The sequence below is a fragment of the Amaranthus tricolor genome, chromosome 2, assembly GCF_026212465.1.
Source record: "Amaranthus tricolor cultivar Red isolate AtriRed21 chromosome 2, ASM2621246v1, whole genome shotgun sequence".
Classification (NCBI taxonomy): domain Eukaryota; kingdom Viridiplantae; phylum Streptophyta; class Magnoliopsida; order Caryophyllales; family Amaranthaceae; genus Amaranthus; species Amaranthus tricolor.
The window spans coordinates 318,536-341,261 of NC_080048.1; the positions used below are offsets into that span (position 1 = coordinate 318,536).

Sequence of the window (22,726 nt, forward strand, 5' to 3'; positions counted from 1 at the left end):
TTTGAACACCTACACCTAAAATAAATAAAAAAGTAAACAAATGAAAAAAAATAATAACAAACACCTTTGATTATCATTTCGTTTCTTATAAAAAACACAAATAAAAAGAGACGGCTAATTCAAACTTCAAAATTCTTATACTTTTGACTGCTCACTTAATTGGATTCCTTTCTCTCTCTCCTCCACCAAACGCACGCTGCACCGGTGACGATTTACAGGAGCTGCAGACGTCTCTTTATTCAATCAAGGGGTAATCTCTTTAACTTTTCTATTTCTTTTTTTAAGAAATTGTTATGATCAATTCTTTATTGATGATCTTTTCCTCTTTTAGTTGATAATAATTGTTGCTGAGTTTATGTTGGATCAATTGAAAATTAGGATTTTGAATATAATCCAATTATTTGAGGGGATGAATTTCTCAAGAACCCATCAAAAAGAAAGTATTAGAAATAGTTTGTGTGTGGTTGTTACTGATTCTATGTTGTACTTGCTCTTTAGTTAGAATTTATGAAAATTTTGAAAGGTTAATTGAAAAATTGGAATTTCAGATCGTTGGATATAACCCAGTTATTTGACGGGAAGAATATCTGAAAGAACCCATCAAAAAGAAAGGATTTGAATAGTTTATATGTGATTGTTACTGAATTCTATGAATAAGTGACTCTTTAGTTAGAAAATTATGATGATTTTGAAAGATTGTTTGAAAAATAGGATTTTTAGACCGTTGTATATAAACTAATTATGTGACCGTAAGAATTTCTGGAAGAATCCATCGAAAAGATAGCATATGAGTGACTCTTCAATTAGAAAAGTATGAAGATTTTGAAAAAGTACTTGAAAATTTGGATTTTTAGATGGTTGAATATTACCCAATTATTCGAGAGGGAGATTTTCTGGAAAAACCCATCAAAAGATAGTACTTCAAAGAGTTTTCACTTTTCAGCATTTTTATGTGTTTATGATCAATTGTTTATCGTTGATATTTTCTCTCATTAGTTAATAGTTTATGTAATTGATCTGAATTCTATGATGAAGTCACTCTTTAGATAGAAAATTGTGAAGATGTTAAAGTTTCAGTTATGGTTGAATATAGATGTGTTCAAGGGGCAGAGTCAGGCTGGGTTGGGGCAACTTCTTTATAGGTTGGGCCATGCCGTCTCCCTCGCGCCATTTGTTCTAATCATGTCATAAGTGCGACTGGGACGCAAACCTCACAGAGTAGCTTCAGACATTTAAAAAATATCTTCATTTATCAGTTAGAAGTTTAGACACGGAATTCTGCATTTGCGGTTGAACTTTTGAATAACAGATTCATGGTCTTATTCAATTTATGCTTAACAGTACATCTAGTTTTACAAACCAAAATGAACTGAATATTTTGTATATATGAAGACGACCCATGGCTCTTTATATTGCTTTTATGGTTCGACCCTTTACGAAATTTGCGGTCTTGACTCTCTTTTAATGGGTTAGGTCATGTGCTTTTACCAGGCCCCATTCCGTGCACACCTCTAGTTGAATATAACCCTATTACGCGGCTGAAAGAGTTTCTGGAAGAACCCATCAAAAAGAAAGTATATGAGTAGTTTATGTGTGATTGCCATTGAATTCTATGAATAATTGACTTTCTAGTTAGGAAATTATGAAGAATTTGAAAGATTAGTTGATTAATAGGACTTTTAGATGCTTGAATATAAACCAATTACGAGACTGGAATAATGTCTGAAAGAACCCATCAAAACAAAGTATTAGAAGTAGTTTATGTAGGGTTGCTATTGAATCTATTTTAAAGTTAATCTTTAGTTTGGAAATGATGTAGATTTTGAAAGATCAATTGAAAATAGGATGTTTAGATGGTTGAATATAACCTAATCATTTGAGGGAACAAATTTATGGAAGAACCCATTAAAAAGAAAGTATTAGAAATAGTTTTCACTTATGAGGATTTTTATGTGTTAATGATTAACTTATTGATGAACTTTTCCTTTGACTAGTTGATAGTTTACTTATATTTGTTATTGCATTCTATGATGAAAGGACTCTTTAGTTAAAAATTATAAAGATTTCGAAAGTTAGTTGAAAAATAGGATTTCAAGATGATTGAATTTAAGCTATATATTGAGGGGAATTTCTGAAAGAACCCATCAAAAAGAAATTTCTAGAAATAGGTTTCATTTTTTAGCGTTTTTATGTTTATGAGTGGTTTGCACGTGATGAATCTATGCTTAGGATTATACTCTCTCCTATTCTGTCCAAGTGTCCACTTTTGCACACTTGTCAATGCACTAATATAATTCTAAATATATCTAATTGTGCATAATTAAAAATTATAATAAGTTAATATCAATAAAATATACATTGAGACAAATCAAATAGGATCCGGCTTGAGTATGCTCTAACTTTGAGATTAAGAGTAAAATGCAAACTAAGCGTGACCAATGAATAGTGTCCAAAAAATATGGGACGCCTAAGGTGAATAAGAGGGAGTATATTGTTATGAAATGGGTAGGAGAAATGCTATTGATTGGTGAATTCTCTTGAAGATAATATTGGTTTTGATTATGCACCACTTAGAATTCATGGCCATGATGGAATATGTAGATTCTTCATCCAGGGCTACATATTGATTCAAGACACTAGGCATTCAGACATGGGTAAGACACTTTATCTTATATGGAAAACATGGAATTTTTGTATAAGATTGCTGAGTTAGACATTTGAACACCTACATTGCCAGATATAAGCTTCCAAATCTAAGTAGGGTAGATGTTTGTGCTGTACTTATTCAATGTCTGTATTCCCCCTATACTTCAGTTAAAGAAAGCAATAGTAGCAGACTAGTGAGGGGTTGATGTTGGAGTTTTTTGAAAACCAAGTATACTCAACAAGTATTGGTTTGTTTTTGGATGCACAAGTAGGTATAGACTTAAGTGGAAAACTAATCTCTGTATAAAAGTATTTTAATGTGTAGTGTACATCTCTCTTCCTCTTATTCTTTGGGACTACATGAGGTAGTATGTAAGATCTACTAATTTGGAATCTTTTAATATGTGATGATATTATCTGTTTCATGACAGCCACAAGCTAGTAGAAGTATAGAGCGCGTGTGTAGGTGTGACATTTGGATTGATACTCAATGCCCTCTGTGATATCTCCCCAGTGGCAGGACAAGGCTAGTGAATTCATTTCAGCTTCAGGTTGAAAAGCTCTTTTTATGTTTTTAACATCTAAAATTGAATTTGCTACATTTACATCTTCAATATGAAAGCTTTTCATTGCAAAGGAGTACTTGCTAAGCTAACTTTTTAATTGCAACCAATTCTATAATTCAGGAGTGAAGCTTAAGGAAGCTGGGAATCATGCTGGGTCTTTTGCCAAGGATGCAAAAGAAAATGTGATTGACGTGGCTGACAGAGTTGGATCCGTTTTTAAGAGTAAATGGTCACTTTTCCAGCAACCCTCTACCAAGCATGCAGTGCAAGAGCGGTTTCTTTCGGCTGCTGCTTCAACAAGCTTTTTCTTAAGGAAGGGATTCTCAGAGACCAAAGATAAAGTTGTCGTTGGAAAGACAAAAGTTGAAGAGGTATCATTATGTGAAACATTTTCTTAGTATTAATCAATTCTTGCTTTTTCTCATCACATAATTTGTTTTTTTTTTTAATTTAAATTCATGTAGGTATGATGTCTATACATTTTATCTTGTCATGGAAATTTTTTTCATCTTATCTTTTGAACAACGTTTTGTTTTATAGTTTAAGTATCTGGAAAGAGTTCTGGAACCCTTATGTGTCTGGAATTACAATGTATTAAGGTAAACTTGTCATTTTAACTTAATTGATGATTTTTGGTGACAATTACTTCAGGCGGCCAAGAAAACTGCACAAAGAAGTAAATCCATAATATTAGATATTGAAAGATGGCAGAAGGTATGGATTTCTTGTTAATTTTTTTACTTAAATGGGCTTGGTAACTGAGATTTTGTAGTTCTTACCTTCAAATCTCCCTTTTATTGCAGGGTGTTGCAAGCAGTGATGGTATGTTTTTGTCCTCATCGCTATCAGTGATTTCAACAGTTTCATGTGTATTTTTTTACATTAGATTTCCTTGACAGATAAATCAAGAACTCTAACATTAGCCTGAACTACATTAGGGCTCTTGGGACTTGTTTGCGCAAGCTTCATAGTTCATATATTAGCTTCAACTTCATAAAAGCAGTTTTCATAGTGACTTAATGTTATGTTTTTTTTATTGATAAAGACTCAAAATAGTTGAGTGTATTCTTTTATCTATGTTACTATCAAGGGTCAACTTGAGATTGTCTCTTTGTTATTACAAAGGGTAACGCTATTGATAATGACATGAAATAGCTTAGTGTCCCACCCTTTACTCTGCCTAGGGGACAGCCGGAAGCCACTTAGTGATAGTGGGGTGATTTTGAGTCTCTCGTTTACAATATTGAGGGATTTGTTTGATCTTTTTTGTTGACTAATCCAGATGAAAGCATGAGGTTCTTGATTATTTTCTGTTTGATAATTCTTCAAAAAGTCGTCTTAATTGAAGAGTATTTCTGAAATTTTCGTCAATTTTGTTTTAGCTTTTGACTTTATCATTGATATACCCTTAAATGCGCCTTTTGACCTCATTAATTTTATTGATAATGTTTTCAGTGTTTGGAGTTGCACTAGAGTTTACTGTCCAGCAGCAGCAATCAAGCAGGCCTATTCCGCAAATTTTAGTCAGATGCGCTGATCATCTTGTAGCATCAGGTCAATCCAGAAAAAAATAGCAACATAAATTGTTTATCCTGTCCTTTTATTTTGTTAGGTCTGCAGTGCCCAGACCATATAAGAGGGTTTATTGTGCCTTCCTTTGTATTGCAGGGCTTGGCTCTCATTTTTTGTTCAGATTGGAAGGAGACAAGAAAGCTATTCAGCAACTGGTTTCATTGTATAACCAAGGTATAACATCTTTCTATTTATTTGAGCCATATAATTTAATCGCTTTGGGACTTGATTGTTTGCATGTTTAAATTACAGATCCTAATGCAATGCCACCAGAAAACACAAATCCACTTGACATTGCGGCTCTAATTAAATGCTACCTTGCAAGTCTCCCCGAGCCAGTAACCACATTTGAGCTTTATGATGAGATCAGAAGTGCTCGTTCAAGTATCCGTGTTATTAGAAATGTGCTAAAGAAGCTTCCTACTGTGAATTACATGACACTTGAGTTTGTTACTGCCCTCCTGCTTCGTGTTAGTCAGAAGTCAATTCTCAACAAGGTATGTGAATAAGAACTTTATTATTTCTCATTCATTTCTCCGACCTTGATTGATACATGGGTCCCTTGTTTTTAAAGAAATTCTTAATATTTGTTCTATTCATTAAATTGTATTTTGTGAAATAAAAGATGATTCAATTCACACTGTCTATCCCTGTTCTTTGGAATTGTGTTTTCTGGATTGAATGAGTGATTCTCTTGTACCATCTACTCCCTCATCTTTTACAAAATATCAATGCTAATTTCTCTGCTTGACTTATTCCTCCAGTGGATAATGAACTTAAAATGCTGGATCTTTATATTAGTGTCCTGGTCATTTCTTTCTGAATTTACTATTTCTAGTTTCGTGATGGTTGATATATATCAACTTTCGGTTTTGTACAGATGGGTCCCCAGAGTCTTTCAGAAGAAATGGCACCTCTTCTTATTTGGCAAAAGGAACGAAGGCCTGAATTGTACAGGCAGTTCTGGCATCGTGAGTCTAAAGCTCTCACCGGGTCGAAAAGTAATTTGGTTACTAAACCCCCGACTTATGGATCATGGGACATGCTTGGTGAGTAATCTGTTGCATATAAAACCCTTGTGCATTTTTCTTCAGTTATCAACTTGGAATATCATTAGGGTTTGAAAAGTACGTCTTTGTGTTCAATCAACTTGTCATGCTTCCTTTAAAAATATTTTTGTCGTGTTCAGTAGACCTAGAACTGGGTAGCAAATGAAATGCATAACACTTGCCTTTTTAAATTATTCCTGTCACTCTAGTCTATTAGCTTACTATCAGTAATTAATGACAATGAAGACGGATTAAAGTTTTACGGCATTGCAAAGGCCCTGCCTAGTTGTGGTAAATGGAAATGACTATTGCTTTTACATTTTTGTTCATATTTTCGGTTCTTTTTTTATATGGTTCCTCAAAAGTAGAATTAGTTGGAACTTGGATTATAATTGATACTATTTAGTGAACTATTGACATTTATACTGTGTTTCTAGAGGAGAGTGACGATGAAGATGCTTCATCCCCTATTCCCTTGGATGATGGCTTGCCCATCGACTATGCTGCGGTAGAGGTCATCCGTTGCCTCATAGAACATCACAACTCAATTTTCACTGATGCCAACGAAACTGTCTGGAGATGATTCCACAGCTCGGTGTAAAGGGTGTCTGTCTCTGCATCTTATTAAAGATTTCAATTTACAAGGGTGGTCTAGTTTGGAATTGTTTAGTGTACATATTAGGTATTGGGTTTAATATCTCCATTGTTAGGTGTCTTCTATTGCTTTTTCCCGCTATCTTGTTCATTCTTTTTTCGTTCCGAAGAAATTGGGTTTGGTGGTTCCTAACCTATTATGTGTAGGCGTATCAATTTGGTGTTCATAACACGGATATGTTACTTTTTTCTGAATGATTCAAGAAGTAAACTCTTGAAAACTTTGATTGTAATATTGGATGTGGAGAAAGTCAGTATGGTTTTGCATATATTGTTGTATACATACTTTGTTCATCGTATTTTGTTGTTAGTTGTGTAAAACTTGAGTACTACATTGATGTATCGATTAATACAAGTATACGATACAACTCTTGTGATTTTGAATTGATACAAGTATGCAATACAACTCTTCCGAATTCACCTATCAAGTTATCTTTCTTATACTCGAATGCCAAGTATCCTTAGTAATGAATGATGCTATTTTGGTATGTGATTTTTAATCTAATTTCCTCTAGTCCTCCCTTTGCTCCTCGAAGGAGAGTTCATGAACAAAGATGAAGTTGTAAACTTAGAACTTTACGACCTAAGTTGTCCTCTAGATCTAAGTTATACTTCGTCTCAATAAGTTTGCCCCATAAGTTCCAAATATGAGCTATAAGTATATATTCTATGAGACACAATTCACCAATTATTGCTTATGAGAATGTGTCAAAAGAGGGAAGTACCAAGTGAAAGATATGGCAAATATGGATTGGAAAGACTATTATTCTATAAAAAATAATACTCAATGTGATCCCTATTGTACATGCTTTATTTCACTTCCATACTTGAGAAAACACGACAAAAAGGTTTTAAGTAAGGCTAAGTTGAGCTAATTCCTGAAAGCATCGTAAGTCGATATAATAACTTTGCTGAATCTTTCAAGTTCTAGACCCTTGAAGTCCCTAGCTTCCTCTCAAACAAGCGCCGCAAAAGATATATTTGCAACACGCTTACGCCAACGAGTGCAAAGGATTCCAAAATCGCTTTATGGACTGCTCTCCTGCTCATCGCTTCATTAACTGTAATGAGATATGAAAGATGCATTACGATTAATACAATGAATTCTATATCAACTAACAATACATCATTCATTCTTCTAATGAGTAAATTTGACCAAAGTGAATATAGCGGGGGAGGGGGGAAGGGGGAAGTGCCAACATGAAAATACCAGTGAAAGGGCTTAAACAGGTTTCCCTTGGGCTACTTGCGGTTCCAAAACACGATACGTTTATGAACCAAGTGCCAATATATTCTTGTACTGGTAGAATGACATGCCATAACGAATGCGAATTTCATCTAAAAACCTTCAGGGTCAGAATGCTTTTTGAGTTCTGAGATTGGAGTGGATTATGGGCCTTGGCTAAAGGTCACATTTGACGTGCCCTGGGTACCAAATTCGGGTTCTATTAGGCCATACTAGATCAGCTCTAAATTGCAAAGGCGTCTGTGTTTCTGGAGCGGACAAGAACAGAAAGAGTGGCATCAAATTAGCTAGTCGGTGAATGTCCATTATTACAACATCAATGACATAAAACAACCACCCCAGCCAGTATCTCCAATGATTTCTTTGAGTACAATCTCGCATTTTTATCAGTCAGTAGTACAAGAGAGGTGGTATCTACTAAAAACACAACTAAAACGAAACGGGGGAAAATTTCATGATTTATACAGGAAAAAGAACTTTCAAACAACTGCTGCTTCTACGTAATTAACGGCACAATCCAAAATCATTCTGAACTTCAAGAAGACATCTAAAATAAATGGAAACTCATCATTGAAGGAAAAATATGAAGTACCTAATGCTTGACGATCAGTCTGTGCCTCTAGCCAGTGCTGTTCAAACTGGATGTTGTAAAGAGACTCACCGAGCTTCTCTATTTGTTCTATCAAGGGTTTCACATGCTCTGTAAACATGAACAGAATCGACAGAATAATATCTCAGCCTAAATCAATAAGCTCGTATGAAGCCAACAAGGAAAATTTAAAAACCAGAGTCTTACCATCCTTTGCATGCTGATCATAGTAAGTAAAATGTCCGACCAAGACATCAAAATCGATAGTTTCATGATAAGGTGACTTGTTAGTGAAGCAGAATTTATAAGGTCCTTTTTTATGAGCAACAAAATCAAATTTCTCGGTGATCTGATCACGACTGTCATGGATTTGATCGCCTTCCGGTCCTTTCACCTGATGATTTCAGAAGATTTCAATTACAGTGTGCCAATAAGCACGGGCAATGTCTTAAATATTGAAAATATTCTATTCCTTATCTGTATGTTAGATGGGCTAAGAAAATTAAACAAAATAATTTAAGATATAATACCAAAAAGCTACGTAGAAAACCCTCCAAAGATAAAAGGATTATCCAACAGTTTCTTAATACAGTAATATTACTCATATTAGGATCAAAGAGAAATTTTCTCACCAACTAGGATTAATTACAAAGATCAAACTACCTAAAGTCCGAAACAATGTGGAGAATCACTCAAAGTCTCAAACTAGCTTCGAAAAAAGAAGCATTTATTCCAAAATTGCTTCATTATCAATGGCTCTCTCGGAATAGATGATTTATGTCCCTAGTGTCATACAAGTACATATAAAGCCCCTTCAAAAGCTCTTTATTGAGGAAGATTGGAATTTCGAGTACATCCATCAAACAGAACATTCAATCATAATATTTGTTTTTGATCTTGCTATGGGAATGAAACCTATTCTTATTTTACCCCAAGTTTAATGATATATTCGTATTACTATCACTTTCACATTACATGTAAATAAAAGTCAACAAGATGATTTCTCAGATACATGACCTTCACTTGTCTCTTTCCTTTTCGGATATTCAATCCCCAATACTTTTTGAGGGATCCAAATCACGCAATCATAGAGGATAAAGAACTAACAAGTTGCTGGGTTCGTAATCTCCACGGGTAAAAGAAACAAGCAATGGAGTCAAGATGTCCAACCCACAGTCAAACCTCAAATATAGTCCAACTAAAACTTCCGCAAAAACAAAAAGAGCATCAACAAATATTGCAGATCAACACTTCATTCCAATTTAGGAGAATGTATCGTATTCATGAATTGTTCTTTGACAAAGAAAAAGAACAACTGGCAATAGAAAGCTGCTTATTTATTAGTCATTGGAGCCCTTCCTCCCAATGTCGTCTAGTTTAGGAATGTTATCTCCTTGGCTTATGAAGTATGTGCACCTCGTGTTTTCCCAATTATATGCTGGCATTGACGATAAGTCCAACTCAATATAACATGGTATCATGGCCGAAGTTTTGATTTAAAAACTTAATAGTAGGTCCAAAAAGAATGGTGTTTTTGCCCTAATTGATTACTCCCTCATGCGAACTTGATGCATATGAGGAGGGTGTTAAAATGAATCGCATGTGAGGGGGTGTTGGAATGATTTGTCCCACATCCTTGAATTGTAGATGGTGTGCACATTTTACAAGTCATTGGAGCCATTTCTCCCATTGTCGTATGGTTTTGGGATATCTCCTTGGCTTATAAAATGGGTGCACCTCGTGTTCTTCTAATCATATCCTGGCATTGACAATAAGTCCAGGCTTCCAGCTCAATTTAACAAGACATTTTAGTGAAATTATAGCTTAAAAAAACCTACTCAACACATGATCATATAATTCCAAGAAATATAAATAATTTCATTTTCATATCAACGTGTTCATCCTCCAACCAACTACCGCTATTAGCTTCAACAACGACATAAAAATTCCATAATACAAAGCGACCCAATTAGACCCCTTCATGGGAAATAATACAAAATGGTCTAAAGTTACCATATTAACTATAACCCCAAACAAAGTGACCCAATTAGACCCCTTCACGGGAAATAATACAAAATGGTCTAAAGTTACCATGTTAACTATAACCCCAAACCATTATTAGGTAATGTAAAATTTCACAGGTTATGGAGACAATCCCCACCACCAAAAGAAATGACTCGATTCTCGAACCTACTTTTCAAGATTAGATCTACTATATGTTGCTTTACAATAAATGTGAATCAGGGCCACAAACGACATGGTGATCAATCACCTTTCCAATATCTAACACCTTTTTTCTGAACTTATTATGACAAATGCCTCATATCCCAAGTTCACATTGTATCAACTCATAAGTTTCATAACACATCTTTGTGATGTCCGTCTCCGATCACATTTACATTTCATTATCTTTTTTCTCCCCCGTTGATCTTAAATAAGCGTCTAGTTAAGCATATCATAGATAATTACGTAAGCCAAATGAGAGCAATACGGGTAAACCATTAACAAAAACTCGAGTAAAAGAATGCTCATAACTTAGAAATGTGCTCTAAATAAGAAAAAGTGTTTACGGCAGAACTCTTATACTTCTTCACCAATCCTATAGGACTTAGGAGAAAAAATAAAACAATGTCAAAAGGAACAAATTGCATAAAAAAGAACACAATTTTGTAACCTCTAGAGGATGCTATCTCTATAACCGAAATAAACAATAAAGAGAAGCGACTTCCACTCACCACTAGATCAACACCGTCATCTGTACGCCAAGGGGAATCAGATTTGATCACAACGAAAGAAACATGGACTGTATCCCATTCATACTGAACATTGTGGGAGAAACATTCCTCTCTATCAATAACAAACCGTAGACTAGATGCTAATTGTAGGCTAGATAGAGTCAGTAACATGATAGCAACTGACATCGTCCAAGCGAATCTCATCTGCATTCAGTATAAACAATGTCAAATGTAGAATGGAGAAAAACATTCAAGAAATGAATTGCTGACCAAATTATTATTTACATACAATGAACATCAATGATGATAACAAACACTATGCTAATTAATTAGAAGTTATTCAGATGGTGTACAAGTAATATATAGGTTTTACAGTAATTTAATATTTGCATATTTTGTGCATAGGTAGATGTTTCTTTATCTCATAAGAATATGGAAGGTCATCTGAGTGAAACAAAATTCACTAGATAGTTCGCCTTTTGAATTCACGATTCGCTCAAAATGGTTCAAAAATAGCCTAAAACTGATCATAATTTGCCTTTTCGATTCGCGAGGCGATTAGCAAATCATGTGACATTGGGTGATTTTAATGTGAAGCTAGATGGAGTAAACAAACTTAAAGCAATGGATAAATCCTAAAGCACATTCAAGGTAAAAGGTTATTGGCTTGCTAAATTCACATTTTAGAATTCCTCTTAAAAGTAAGTTTCAAAAAGAAATTCTAGAAACGTCCACAAAGAATTATACACTATGAAAAATCAGTAAAGGTAGGAATAGAACACTAATAGTGTGTTTTGGTGTTTTGGACATAATGACCAAGATGTAAAGGGAAAAATAAGGGTATATATTCTATTGTTTGGAATTTGGATTACTATTGGTTAGGAAAAGGAAAAAAACATAGACAACTGATAAAATGCATAGAGCATTCATTTGGCTAGCTGGACTTGATATTTCATTCTCAAATCTTTATTCACCAACTACCCATATCATTGTCAAATTCAAGTAGGGTTTCTAGTGTAGTGAAATTAACGATTCTATAAAAGCCCACTTCACACACCATCTTCATCACTTCTATTTCATCTCCCATTTTTGGATATTTTAATATAGAGAGTTTCCAGAATAAGTCAAATTGACCAAGTCCTCTTCTTTACTAGTTGCAGGAACAAAAATTGACATGTCTACTCAAACTATGATTATTGGTTGTTCCACTTGAGACTCCAAAAGATGATACCTTTGCAAATTGTTAAGACAAATTTCATTATCCCCATTATCCTTCCATATGTCCAATTATTCATAATGCATATCCCTTCAAATTGCTCCCCTTCCATAATTCTTGCTCAACCCAATCACTAACAAAATAAACGAAAACAAGCATATCCCTTCAAATTGCTCCCCTTCCATAACTCTTGCTCAACCCAATATTAATCAAAATACAAAAACAAAGTCTTTCCCTTCAACCCTCTTCCCTACAAATCCTTCTATCTCAATACCTCATCTCACAATTCTAAAACACAAAAGAGCTACTAATCTTAGTTTTAAGAAAAAAAACTTCACAAACCAAAAGGAAACCAATTTAACACTTAAATCTATTCAAAGATAAATCACCAAATCTTTTTATTTCTCAAAACAATTTCCTAATCCCACACTATTACTCTTATTGAAATTATCATAAAATATAGCTCTCAATTACAAACGCCAACAAAATAAGTTGTTCATAGACAATGATTTGCATCAATACACATAAACAAATTGTTGACCCTACACTGGATCCGCCCCTTTAAAACAATAAACTAGACTTCCTGTAATTAACTAGATTTCCTTTAAGAGAAAGAACCATGAAACCCAACTATTTTCCGGATAAAAAATAAACATATTATACAAATTTTCAAATAATACACTAGATTTCCTTGACAAAACACCAGTTGAATGGAATCAAACACGTAATAACAACAAATCATACATACAATTCTATATATGAATCCCAAGAAAAAAGTATTGAAAATAATTTCAAAAAACCCAGAAAAAATAGAAAAGAAAGTACCTTTTATAATGAAGTTGATGTAGATCGATCCCCAATAATTATAATTAAAAGGGATGATGTAGAAATTACCTTATATAGTTATATGATGAAATTGAAAGTGTTAATGGAGATGGAACTGTTGTGAGTTGAGAGTTTTGTTTTTGTCTTCGTTTTTATTTTTTTATTTTTTTATTTTTTTTATTTTTATAGTTGAACTGTGTGAGGGCCCACTGAATCGTGGCTTTAACCAATGGGAGATTGACCGATGTTCATAAATTCAAACTACTACCTCCATTCCAAAACTAATTCAGCTCGTCTCATATGAGACCGTCTCAAGGTGAGACGACCTCAAACAAGAAACGTATAAGTTAAAATTTTTTATTATTGAGCTATTTCACTCGAGTATCAAGTAAGTTTCACGGGGAAACCGTCTTATATAAGAATTTGTGAAACTACTTTTACTTTCTCTCAATCCAATATATTAATTTAATTTTTCATATCTCTAATTATGTATAATTAAATTATAAAAATTTGATATTAAAAACCTTTACACTGACACAAATCAAATACAATTACATTTAACTAAATTTTAACTCATAAGTTAAAAATTTATTGAATTATGAGTAAATAATAAATATTTCTAACGTTGCAGGTAATTTGAAAAGGTATAAGTAGTAGATTAGTCACTTTTTTATGAGAGACAATCTCTTTGAGAGACTATCATTAATTGGGTCAGCGCATTATATATTTTTTAAAATATTACAAGTAGACATTAAGAAACGTAAATAGGCATTAAGAATATGGTAAGTAAGCATTAGTAATAATGTAAGACATTAAAAATACATTAATCTTAATGAATTAGGCTTAGATACGTCTCTCATAAACTAACTGTAGATTAGTGGGCTGTCTTCACCCAAACTGGCCCGATTGTTGACCCGGCCCGTTCATGGGCTACTTGTTGGAAAAGAAAGGGCATAGGAGAGAACAAAAGAATCTGGTGAATTCACTTCCTGAAAGTGCCTGATTGATATACTTATAAATAAATTGAGGAAAACGATTCCACAAGAAACCCCAGTAAAAGATAAATTAGATCGTAAATCGTAAAACCTAAAAAAGATTGCAATTTTCCAGCTTAAATTCATGGATGTCAAGAGCAGCTTACTCGTCGACGATATTCAGCGAACTCAGTAATCATTTTTCTCTCTGCTCATTTTATTTCCTGTTTAGGGTTCATTTCATTCAATCTCTATCTATTCCCCCCAAAAATAGCTGTTCTTTTGATTAATTAGAGTAATGGGTAACTTTTTTTTGGCTAAAATAAGTGGATTGAACTAAATTTTTGATTAGTTTCAATTTTTAGGTTGTAATTGAAGCACATATTTGTAGTACTTATGAAAGAAATATTCTAATTCACTTGTTCCGTTGTTTGATCTGGGTAGAGCTTACCAATCTTTTTAGGATAATTGTTGATTGTACTGAAATTCAGATTATGAAGGACCGAAATCAAGTTCTTTTAATTAGTTAGAATAAATGGGTAATTTTTTTGGTTAAATAACTGGATTGAGCCAAAGTTTAGATTTTCAGTGTTTTTTAATAAAAAAGTTTCAGTTTATAGGTTGTAATTGAAACACATTGTCTTAGTACTTTTGTAAGAAATAAGCTAAGTTAATTGTTTCACTGATTGATCATGGTATAGGCCAGAGGTTAACAGCTTCTTAAGGATCCGAAATAGTTTTTTTGATTGATTACAGTAAAAGGGTTACAATTTTTTTGGCTAAATGAGTGGATTGAACGTGAAGTTTAATCTTAAGTGTCCTTTAACAAAAAAATTTTTATTTTTAGGTTGTAATTTGAAGCACATTGTCTTAATACTTTTAAAAGAAATAATACAAGTTAGTTGCTCCTCGATCAGGGTAGAGGGCAATAAGTTCAACTGAAGTTTAAGTTTTTAAGGACCCAAAACAAAATAAGTTTATCTTTAAGAGTTTAACTTGAGGGCTTTGATGAAGTGATTTATGATTTGTGATTGCTCTAGGTATCCTTATGTGACTGGAACATCTGTTATTGGAATCAAGTATAAGGATGGAATTCTCATCGCTGCTGATATGGGAGGTTTGATTTTTCATTTTTTTTTTTTTTTTGCAATTTTCAATTATCGGTTTGGTGATTAATTTAGTGGAAATTTCTGCATAAGTATTGCTTGTGGGGCTGGGTTGTGGTTGAGGTTAATGTGAAGTTCATAGATCAATTTTTATGTTTATAAATGGATCTTGGAAAGGGATGTAACAGTAAGCTTCATGGGTTGTCCTGGGAACATTTTTCTGTTTATATATTTTGTTATGGAGGAGGATAACTATTGGTAAAATCTTTGTGTTGTGTTCTATTTTCTTGCGGAAAGGTGATGCTACCCATTATACATTTGCTTACATATACCCATTATACATTTGCTTACATCTACATAAGACTCTAATTATCAGACCATCTATTAGGAATTAGGATAGTCTGGGTGGTTAGAATCTTGTGTCATGTATTAGAATTTGGAGATTACTATCCATGTGCGCTTTTTGTTTATGTAAAATTGATGATAATGTTTGCTATAAAGAGTCAATTAGAAAGCAGTGAGTTTAACTTGGTCAATTCTGGAATATGAATGTTAAACGATAGGAAAATGTGAACTGTGAATTTGATAAACTGTTCACTGATAGATAGCAAAGAACGTGTTGGCTGTAAATTTTCTTGATTTTGGAAGGTGTACAAAGTGGAGTTTGTCTTATTATGTGTATAAGTAGCTCATTCATCAGCTGTTGAGTAATCAAGTATTTGCTTGTATGGCAGGTTCCTACGGATCCACTCTGCGTTACAAAAGTGTGGAGAGATTGAAGGCTATTGGGAAGCACTCTCTTCTTGGCGCTAGTGGAGAGGTTAGCGACTTCCAGGAGCTGTTGCGAACCCTAGATGATCTCATGTAAGTGATTGTTATTTGGTATTTTTTTTGGTTTGACACTTGGATCCAACAATTATAAAATAAGAAATGCTAAAGGCATGGAAGGTAATGCGAGAAGATTCGTGAAAGGGTCTTTTTCTGTGATCTTAGACCTTTCTTTCTTGGTTGATACTTTTCTCTCTTTTTTCCTCCATGTTTTCTTATTAGTGATCTCTTTTGTTTTTCCTTGATATTTCAGTCTCTATGATAACATGTGGGATGATGGAAATTCCCTTGGTCCTAAGGAGGTGCACAGCTATCTGACTCGTGTAATGTATAATAGACGTAACAAGTTCAATCCACTGTGGAACTCTGTTGTCCTTGGAGGTGTTAAAAATGGGCAAAAGTACCTTGGAACTGTATGTCTTTCCATCTATGGATTACGTTTTTTCGCTGTTGGAATGTCTCCCTGTTAATTGTTGGTTTATTTCAATTAACTTCTTAGAAGACTGATGATGATCTATATTCTGTAGGTTAACATGATTGGTGTGCACTATCAAGATAACCATGTTGCTACAGGATTTGGAAATCATCTTGCTATTCCAATTCTCCGAGACGAATGGAAGGAAGACTTGAGTTTTGAAGATGGTGTTAGGCTACTGGAGAAGTGCATGCGTGTCCTCATATATCGTGATCGTTCTGCTATCAACAAGCTTCAGGTTTGTTTACATATTTTATTTAAATAATTGTGGTTTTTTAGCAATCTACAGAATACTTTACTATTTTTGAATAACTAATAAATTACTTCTGGTAACTTGGGTAATTTCCTTGAAAATCTCTACTAAGATAATTTCTAATTTCTGAATATCAGATTGCAAAAATCACTGAAGATGGTGTGACAATCTCCCCACCCTACTCGCTGAAGACTTACTGGGAATTCTCCGCATTTAAGAATCCTTCTGCTGGTGCTCAGGGTTCATGGTAGACTACTTGGTAGTAAAAACTCCGATGCTGGGCATAACCTCTACTTACGTTTGTATTTTCCGCTTCTTGCAAGCTTTGAACTAGATTTTGTCAATTATGTTTAGCCCCTTGTGCAAACCCTAACTTCATATTGTTCTTTAGCTATTGAAGTAACCTGTGATTTTCTATCATCTTATATCCTTAAAACCAGGCGCGCTTCAGAACTGGTTCTGCGCTGCCTGTAATCAAGTGAGATCATTGGTTGCTTAACGTCATTTTTCGTTAAAAAGTTTGTCTTAATGCGGTTGTCAACCAATTTTCTGGATGCTTTGCTGCTAACTTATCCATACACCTCTCAAACTTTGACTCGATCCGGGAAATTTTAGCCCGTAACTAAAAAGTATCAGATTGAAATCTTAAATTGATTGCTTGACCTCTTTTTAAAATTTTGTTAACTTTTCATTTCTACCAAATCATTTTTGGTTGAGATTCACAATATTCGGTTAATTTTTGTATTTTGAGTTTATAGGAGTATTTATTTGTTGTAGTTATATTGTTTTTTTAAAAAGTATTATGTAGTATATATTTTATTGGGAATTTTTTTCTTTTAATGATAAAAAATTATTAGGTTGATCCAATAAAAACGACTCAACTCAGAACCCATTTATCCGACTGTTTTGACATGTCTATTTCCTGATTTTTGTGGTCTTTGGATGGAAGTAGTCATTTTTTCCTGCAGGGTGTTGACAGCTTAACCACTAGATGCACTTGACAGTTTTAGGTTGTGGACTTAGCCGTCTTACTTGATTTATGCTTCAACGTGCATGCAACTCAACTTCTGTATGCAACACTTTCGCCACTATGCTTGCTTCATTGTCCTATATCATTCATTCTCATGAATACCTTCCTTATTCTAATACCAATATATCTCATTTGTCTTCAAACACATCCCAAAATGGAAACTAAGTCACCTGTCATCAATCCCAAACCTCGTCGTCCTCAGTCTGCCGGTATCCCTCGCTCACCGCGATTAAGTCGTAGCAGTAGTGGCGCATCAACCGCTTCTTCGTCTGATACTCGTGGATTATCTCCACATCGTTCTACTAGTCGGTCTTCATCGGTTTCTCTACCTGAGATACGTGTTCTTGCATCAACGACCTCCCCTCAACAATCAATAAATCGATCTTCAAGGTCGGCCACCACATCTCCTAGACCATCAGTTCACCGATCAAGGTCAACAATTATGTCTAGAACCACCACCAAAGATGAGGGAAACTATAATAGCATCCCAATATCTAAAGTGTTAGGTAGCCCAAGAAGGAGACTAGGTTTTGAGAGCAAGGAAGATTCTAACACTAGTAACCTAAGTAGTGTGACTAAGCTTTTTAGGTCAAGTTCTCATAATGCATCAGCAAAGGGAATTGAAAGGGCATTGACCAAGTCTCCCTCGGCATGGGCCTTGTCGCCCGGCCGCCCATTGCCGGTCCCACCCTTGGCACCGGAGTCTCCGAAGGTGAAAGGTGTAAGTGGAATGTTGAAGTACTTTAATAAACAGAAGAAGGTATCCTCAATACAAGAAGAAGAGTTTCATCAATACAAAATTATGCATAATAGGCTGATTCAGTGGAGGTTTGCCAATGCTAAAGCTGAGGCTGCTATGACTAAGGTTAAGAGTAAAGCAGAGGTTAGTTGGCTTCTTCCTCTTAATTTGATTCTGGTCTTCTGCACATGTAAGGTGTCTGACCGTACACAACCCTTTAAATTAAAGGACTTAAATATTATTTAGTATCAATTTACATTACTTGTGCTTTTGTTTATTTACTTGTTTTTGGACTCAAGGAAAAAAATAAAGTAAATATCTAGGGTTTCTAATTAAGGTAGTGTTTGGTCAAGCTTTTGCAACAACTTCTGCAACAGAAAAGTCAAAATTTGGCCAAACACTGTGTTTCTGAAAAGTCGGAACAATTTAGAAAAAAGCTAAAAACAACTTCTACAAGGGTCAAGAGGAGAAGCTAAAAATTATAACTTCTTCTCCCAACTTCGCAAAGAGCTCTATACTTTTCTCACTTTATGGTAAAAAAAATTCCTATATTTTCTGCAACTAACTATGAAAATCTTTTTCATTACTCTTTTTTTTCTTTCCCCATATCTTCCTCCAAAATTCAAAATTTTCTACTTCATTGCATAATTATTCATTTATTATCACAACCAATATTCCAATTATTTCAAGTAATTCTACGCTTATTGAATATTATGCGATTAAATTACATCAAAATTTCATATGTTTTATCTTTAAATTTATTAACACATTTAAATATGTTTTTCTATATAGTAAATTGTCAAATTTGGGATTTACTTTTATTTTCAACTACTTTAGTGTGTTTGAATTTTTTTCTAACATTATAGTGATTATTTTTTAGTGTATGCTATATGTTTGTGGGTGTTTCACTTAAAACCGATGCTTTGTGACTTAACTCGATTATTTTTTAGTGTGTGCTATATGTTTTTTCATCATATAACAACTCTAACTTTAAGTAAACATAGGAAATAAAAGGCCAAACACATAAATTATTTTTGTTTTCCAAAAATTCTTTTTAAAAATATGAGGCCAAACACATCTGTTTCTAAAAAGTGTTTCTCTAGAAAAAATTTCTATAAAATTACTTTTAGGAAACAAAAATTAATTTCCAAAAGTTAGGCCAAATATACCACAATTATAACTTCTTATCTACTGTAGAGAGGTAAAGAAAGCTCTTGTGAATTTTGGTAGTTAACCTATTTTTGAAGACTAAAAATGTAACCCCAATTTACTTTGCCCCAAGAGCCAAGTGTGTGGTATAGAAGGCAAAAAAAAAAAAAGAAAAAAGAAAACCCAATAGAAAAGACAAAAGGAATTTAAAAAGAAAAAATTTACTGTTTAGAAACAGAAAAGAAAAAGAAAAGGGTTTTTGTGATAATGTAGTCATGAGTCCATACTATTAATTAAGGGCGAATATAGAAATATATCTATATATAGTGTGAGTCGGATATTTATTTACGTATGTGTAGAGACTACAAAATCATCTCGACAGATATTTTCAGTGTTATATGTTACATAGATAATATTAATATGAGTTTTAATCAAATAATTAATATAATTTTTAATCAAATAATTTGCGTCTCATAGCTTAGGCAAATTTTGACTTAAATCTTCCCCTAATTGAGTGATACGATAGGATAGTGTTTCAAATTCCTTCTCTTATTTTTTTTATTTGTAATCACTTAAAAATGAATTAGCTTTAATTTAAGTCATATATTTTTTTTTAAAATTGTTTATGGTATAATAGTAGCATTGAAACATAATATGAAGTACAAAATTAATGATGCATAGTATTTGGCTTTATTTATTTATTTATTTATTTATTAATAAACCTTCTACTCTAAATTATATTGATTAGCAACATTATTTGTTGTTTCAGGAGAAAATATTTGGTTTGTGGTTGAAATTGTACAAAATGAGATATGCAAATGCAGAAAAGAGGATGAAAGTTGTAAGGTTAAAGCAAAAGGTAAAGTTTCTTCAAATTGTATGCCCACAAATTGAGCTTCTCAATGATTGGGACAAATTGGAGAAGAAAAATTGTGAAGCTCTTGGTAGACTCACTAGGAAGCTCTCTGCTTACTCCACTAAACTTCCACTTCTTCATGGTGCAACGGTAACTTCAAATAAATTCCCTTCTATATTTATATGATTCTAACAATATTAATACATTTTAACAGTGCAAATAATAAATCATTGTTTGTCTTTGAATAAAAAGATGGAGTATATTATTTTATATTTTCATTTTTAACATATTATTCTCGGTTTCAGTTACAAATACATAGCACCTAATAAAACGTTCGTATTGGACCTAAGAAAAGTACTTTATAATTTGTAGCTTTGTAACATAATCAAAATGTTAATTAGATCACAATGTCTTTAATAGATCAATTTAAAATTATAAGTAATTATTTTAATATACTAAATGTATATGAATTAGTTCAATAGAAATGATCTCACCGTAGACAACTAATTTCTTGAGAAACCACCTCTTTGAGAGACGTATTTTAAGCCTAACCCATTAAAGATTAATTCCTACTTACTGTATTTTTAATGTCTACTTACATTATCCTTAACGCTTACTTAGCGTATTTTTTATGCCTACTTTCAATATCTTAAATGTCTACTTATATTATTTTTAATGTCTATTTACAATATTTTATAAAATATATAATGGGTCGGCGCAATAAGAAATAATCTTTTAAAGAGACCGTCTCTCACAAGAATTTGTCTACCATGAAGTCGTTTCATTTAAAAATTTGTGCCAATAGTCTGGTTCATATAATCTTTAATTAGATTATAAAAAATAATAATTATAATTTGGCTTATTGTATGCAGGCAGAAGTAGTATCTGTATATGAATCCATGAAATTAGCTCTAGAAGTTATGGAAAACATTGAAGAAACCATAGATGAACTCCATTTTCAGGTTAAAATATATTCATTTAAATAATTATTACTCTCTCCGTTTTTTTATGTTTGTTGATGGGTAAAAAATGAGATAAAATTTTCTGTTACATTGCAAAATTTTAATTTGTTTGGATATTTGTGATTTTATTTTGGAGGTTTTATTACAAATACATGATTGCAGGCTGAAAAAGTAAGTATGATGCTGAAGGAGCTTATGCTTATTGTTAAACAAAACATGGAATGTTTTCAAGGATTAGAGAAGGAAATTACAAGTAATATGTCTCTAGAGGTATGCTTAAATACCTATAAAAAAATTACTATTCATATTTTATGCTTATTGCTATAATAAAGTTAAAAATAAAATAAAGATTGCATAAATATTAGTCAATAATTTAAAAATTATATTTTTATAAGAAGCTCTTCAAGTCATAATTGTGAAATTTTAACCTAAATTATAAGAATTGACCAAATATAATTGGTTCTACTTCTAACTTGAATTGATTGACTCTTAAGAAATTAACAAATTTTGAAAAAACGAGTGAGACTAATTAATTTTCAGTCAGGTTTTTAAATCAGAATAAAATTGACGGGTCTATATTAATTTATGAGTTGAACAGGCACATGAAAAAAGCTTAGTAGTACATTTCATACAAGCAAATAAGGAGGCAGATGAAGGGCAGAGGAATTGTAAACATCACCTAATGAGATCCTTCAAAAACAAGGAGATATCTCTAACTTATTCAATGTTGAATGTTTCTTAATATACTCCAATAATTATATATATATATATACTTGTCCTCCAAAATGGTGTGGCAAAGTTTTTGTGTAGGTCTAATTAATTGGCCAAATTTTGAAGAATGATTATTACAAAACTAAATATGATATCGTGTTATTACACAATACTTCAATTCAAGTGCTATATATACCTAATAAATTTTAAATCTTAAATTTTATCGGCCTTTTTATAAAAATTGTATTACTGATAACTTATGATTATGTATTGATGTCTTGCTGATGACTTATACTTTCTTTGTCCGCTTGATATTGCAATAATTATCTATAGCATCACAGGTCCACAAGTACCAAAAAAATAATTGAACCACTAAATTATATGAATATGATTAAAAGCTATAAAAAAATAAAAAGAAAATACATAAATAAAAATTAAATACACAACATTCCCAAATCCAATCTAAACAGTAGTAAATTGTCCAAGGAATTACTATTTGGCAGAGTATTAGATGAGCCAGAAGCAATTGATCAATAAGTACACAA

The 22,726-nt window shown here is 32.9% G+C and overlaps 4 protein-coding genes across 5 annotated transcripts; 3 read left to right on the top strand and 1 right to left on the bottom strand.

Moving 5' to 3' along the window:
- The first annotated feature begins 85 nt into the window (after positions 1-85).
- LOC130805146 (uncharacterized Rho GTPase-activating protein At5g61530) lies at positions 86-6,871 on the top strand. The gene is made up of 10 exons (XM_057669808.1): positions 86-250; positions 3,078-3,197; positions 3,333-3,583; positions 3,864-3,926; positions 4,016-4,034; positions 4,668-4,766; positions 4,881-4,958; positions 5,037-5,281; positions 5,665-5,833; positions 6,271-6,871. Exons 2-10 carry the CDS (start codon positions 3,137-3,139, stop codon positions 6,414-6,416), a joined length of 1,131 nt encoding a protein of 376 aa, XP_057525791.1. The 5' UTR covers positions 86-250; positions 3,078-3,136; the 3' UTR covers positions 6,417-6,871.
- A 361-nt stretch (positions 6,872-7,232) lies between these two features.
- Positions 7,233-13,249, bottom strand: LOC130805148 (transmembrane emp24 domain-containing protein p24beta2-like). 2 transcript variants are annotated; one of them, XM_057669810.1, is made up of 5 exons: positions 13,168-13,249; positions 11,058-11,261; positions 8,530-8,716; positions 8,326-8,433; positions 7,233-7,548 (listed from the first exon to the last, which is right to left on the bottom strand). In XM_057669810.1, the coding sequence occupies exons 2-5, from the start codon at positions 11,259-11,261 to the stop codon at positions 7,415-7,417; spliced, it is 633 nt and encodes a 210-aa protein (XP_057525793.1). In that variant the 5' UTR covers positions 13,168-13,249; the 3' UTR covers positions 7,233-7,414. The 2 variants fall into 2 exon arrangements, with proteins under 2 accessions (XP_057525793.1, XP_057525792.1); XM_057669809.1 differs by having other exon boundaries at positions 13,099-13,241.
- An 812-nt stretch (positions 13,250-14,061) lies between these two features.
- Positions 14,062-17,238, top strand: LOC130806761 (proteasome subunit beta type-4). The gene is made up of 6 exons (XM_057671963.1): positions 14,062-14,264; positions 15,113-15,189; positions 15,913-16,042; positions 16,260-16,419; positions 16,534-16,719; positions 16,872-17,238. Exons 1-6 carry the CDS (start codon positions 14,218-14,220, stop codon positions 16,983-16,985), a joined length of 714 nt encoding a protein of 237 aa, XP_057527946.1. The 5' UTR covers positions 14,062-14,217; the 3' UTR covers positions 16,986-17,238.
- A 150-nt stretch (positions 17,239-17,388) lies between these two features.
- On the top strand, positions 17,389-22,353 carry LOC130806759 (QWRF motif-containing protein 7-like). Its single transcript, XM_057671962.1, has 5 exons — positions 17,389-18,647; positions 20,422-20,658; positions 21,381-21,470; positions 21,633-21,740; positions 22,069-22,353. The coding sequence occupies exons 1-5, from the start codon at positions 17,859-17,861 to the stop codon at positions 22,210-22,212; spliced, it is 1,368 nt and encodes a 455-aa protein (XP_057527945.1). The 5' UTR covers positions 17,389-17,858; the 3' UTR covers positions 22,213-22,353.
- The last annotated feature ends 373 nt before the right edge of the window (positions 22,354-22,726 follow it).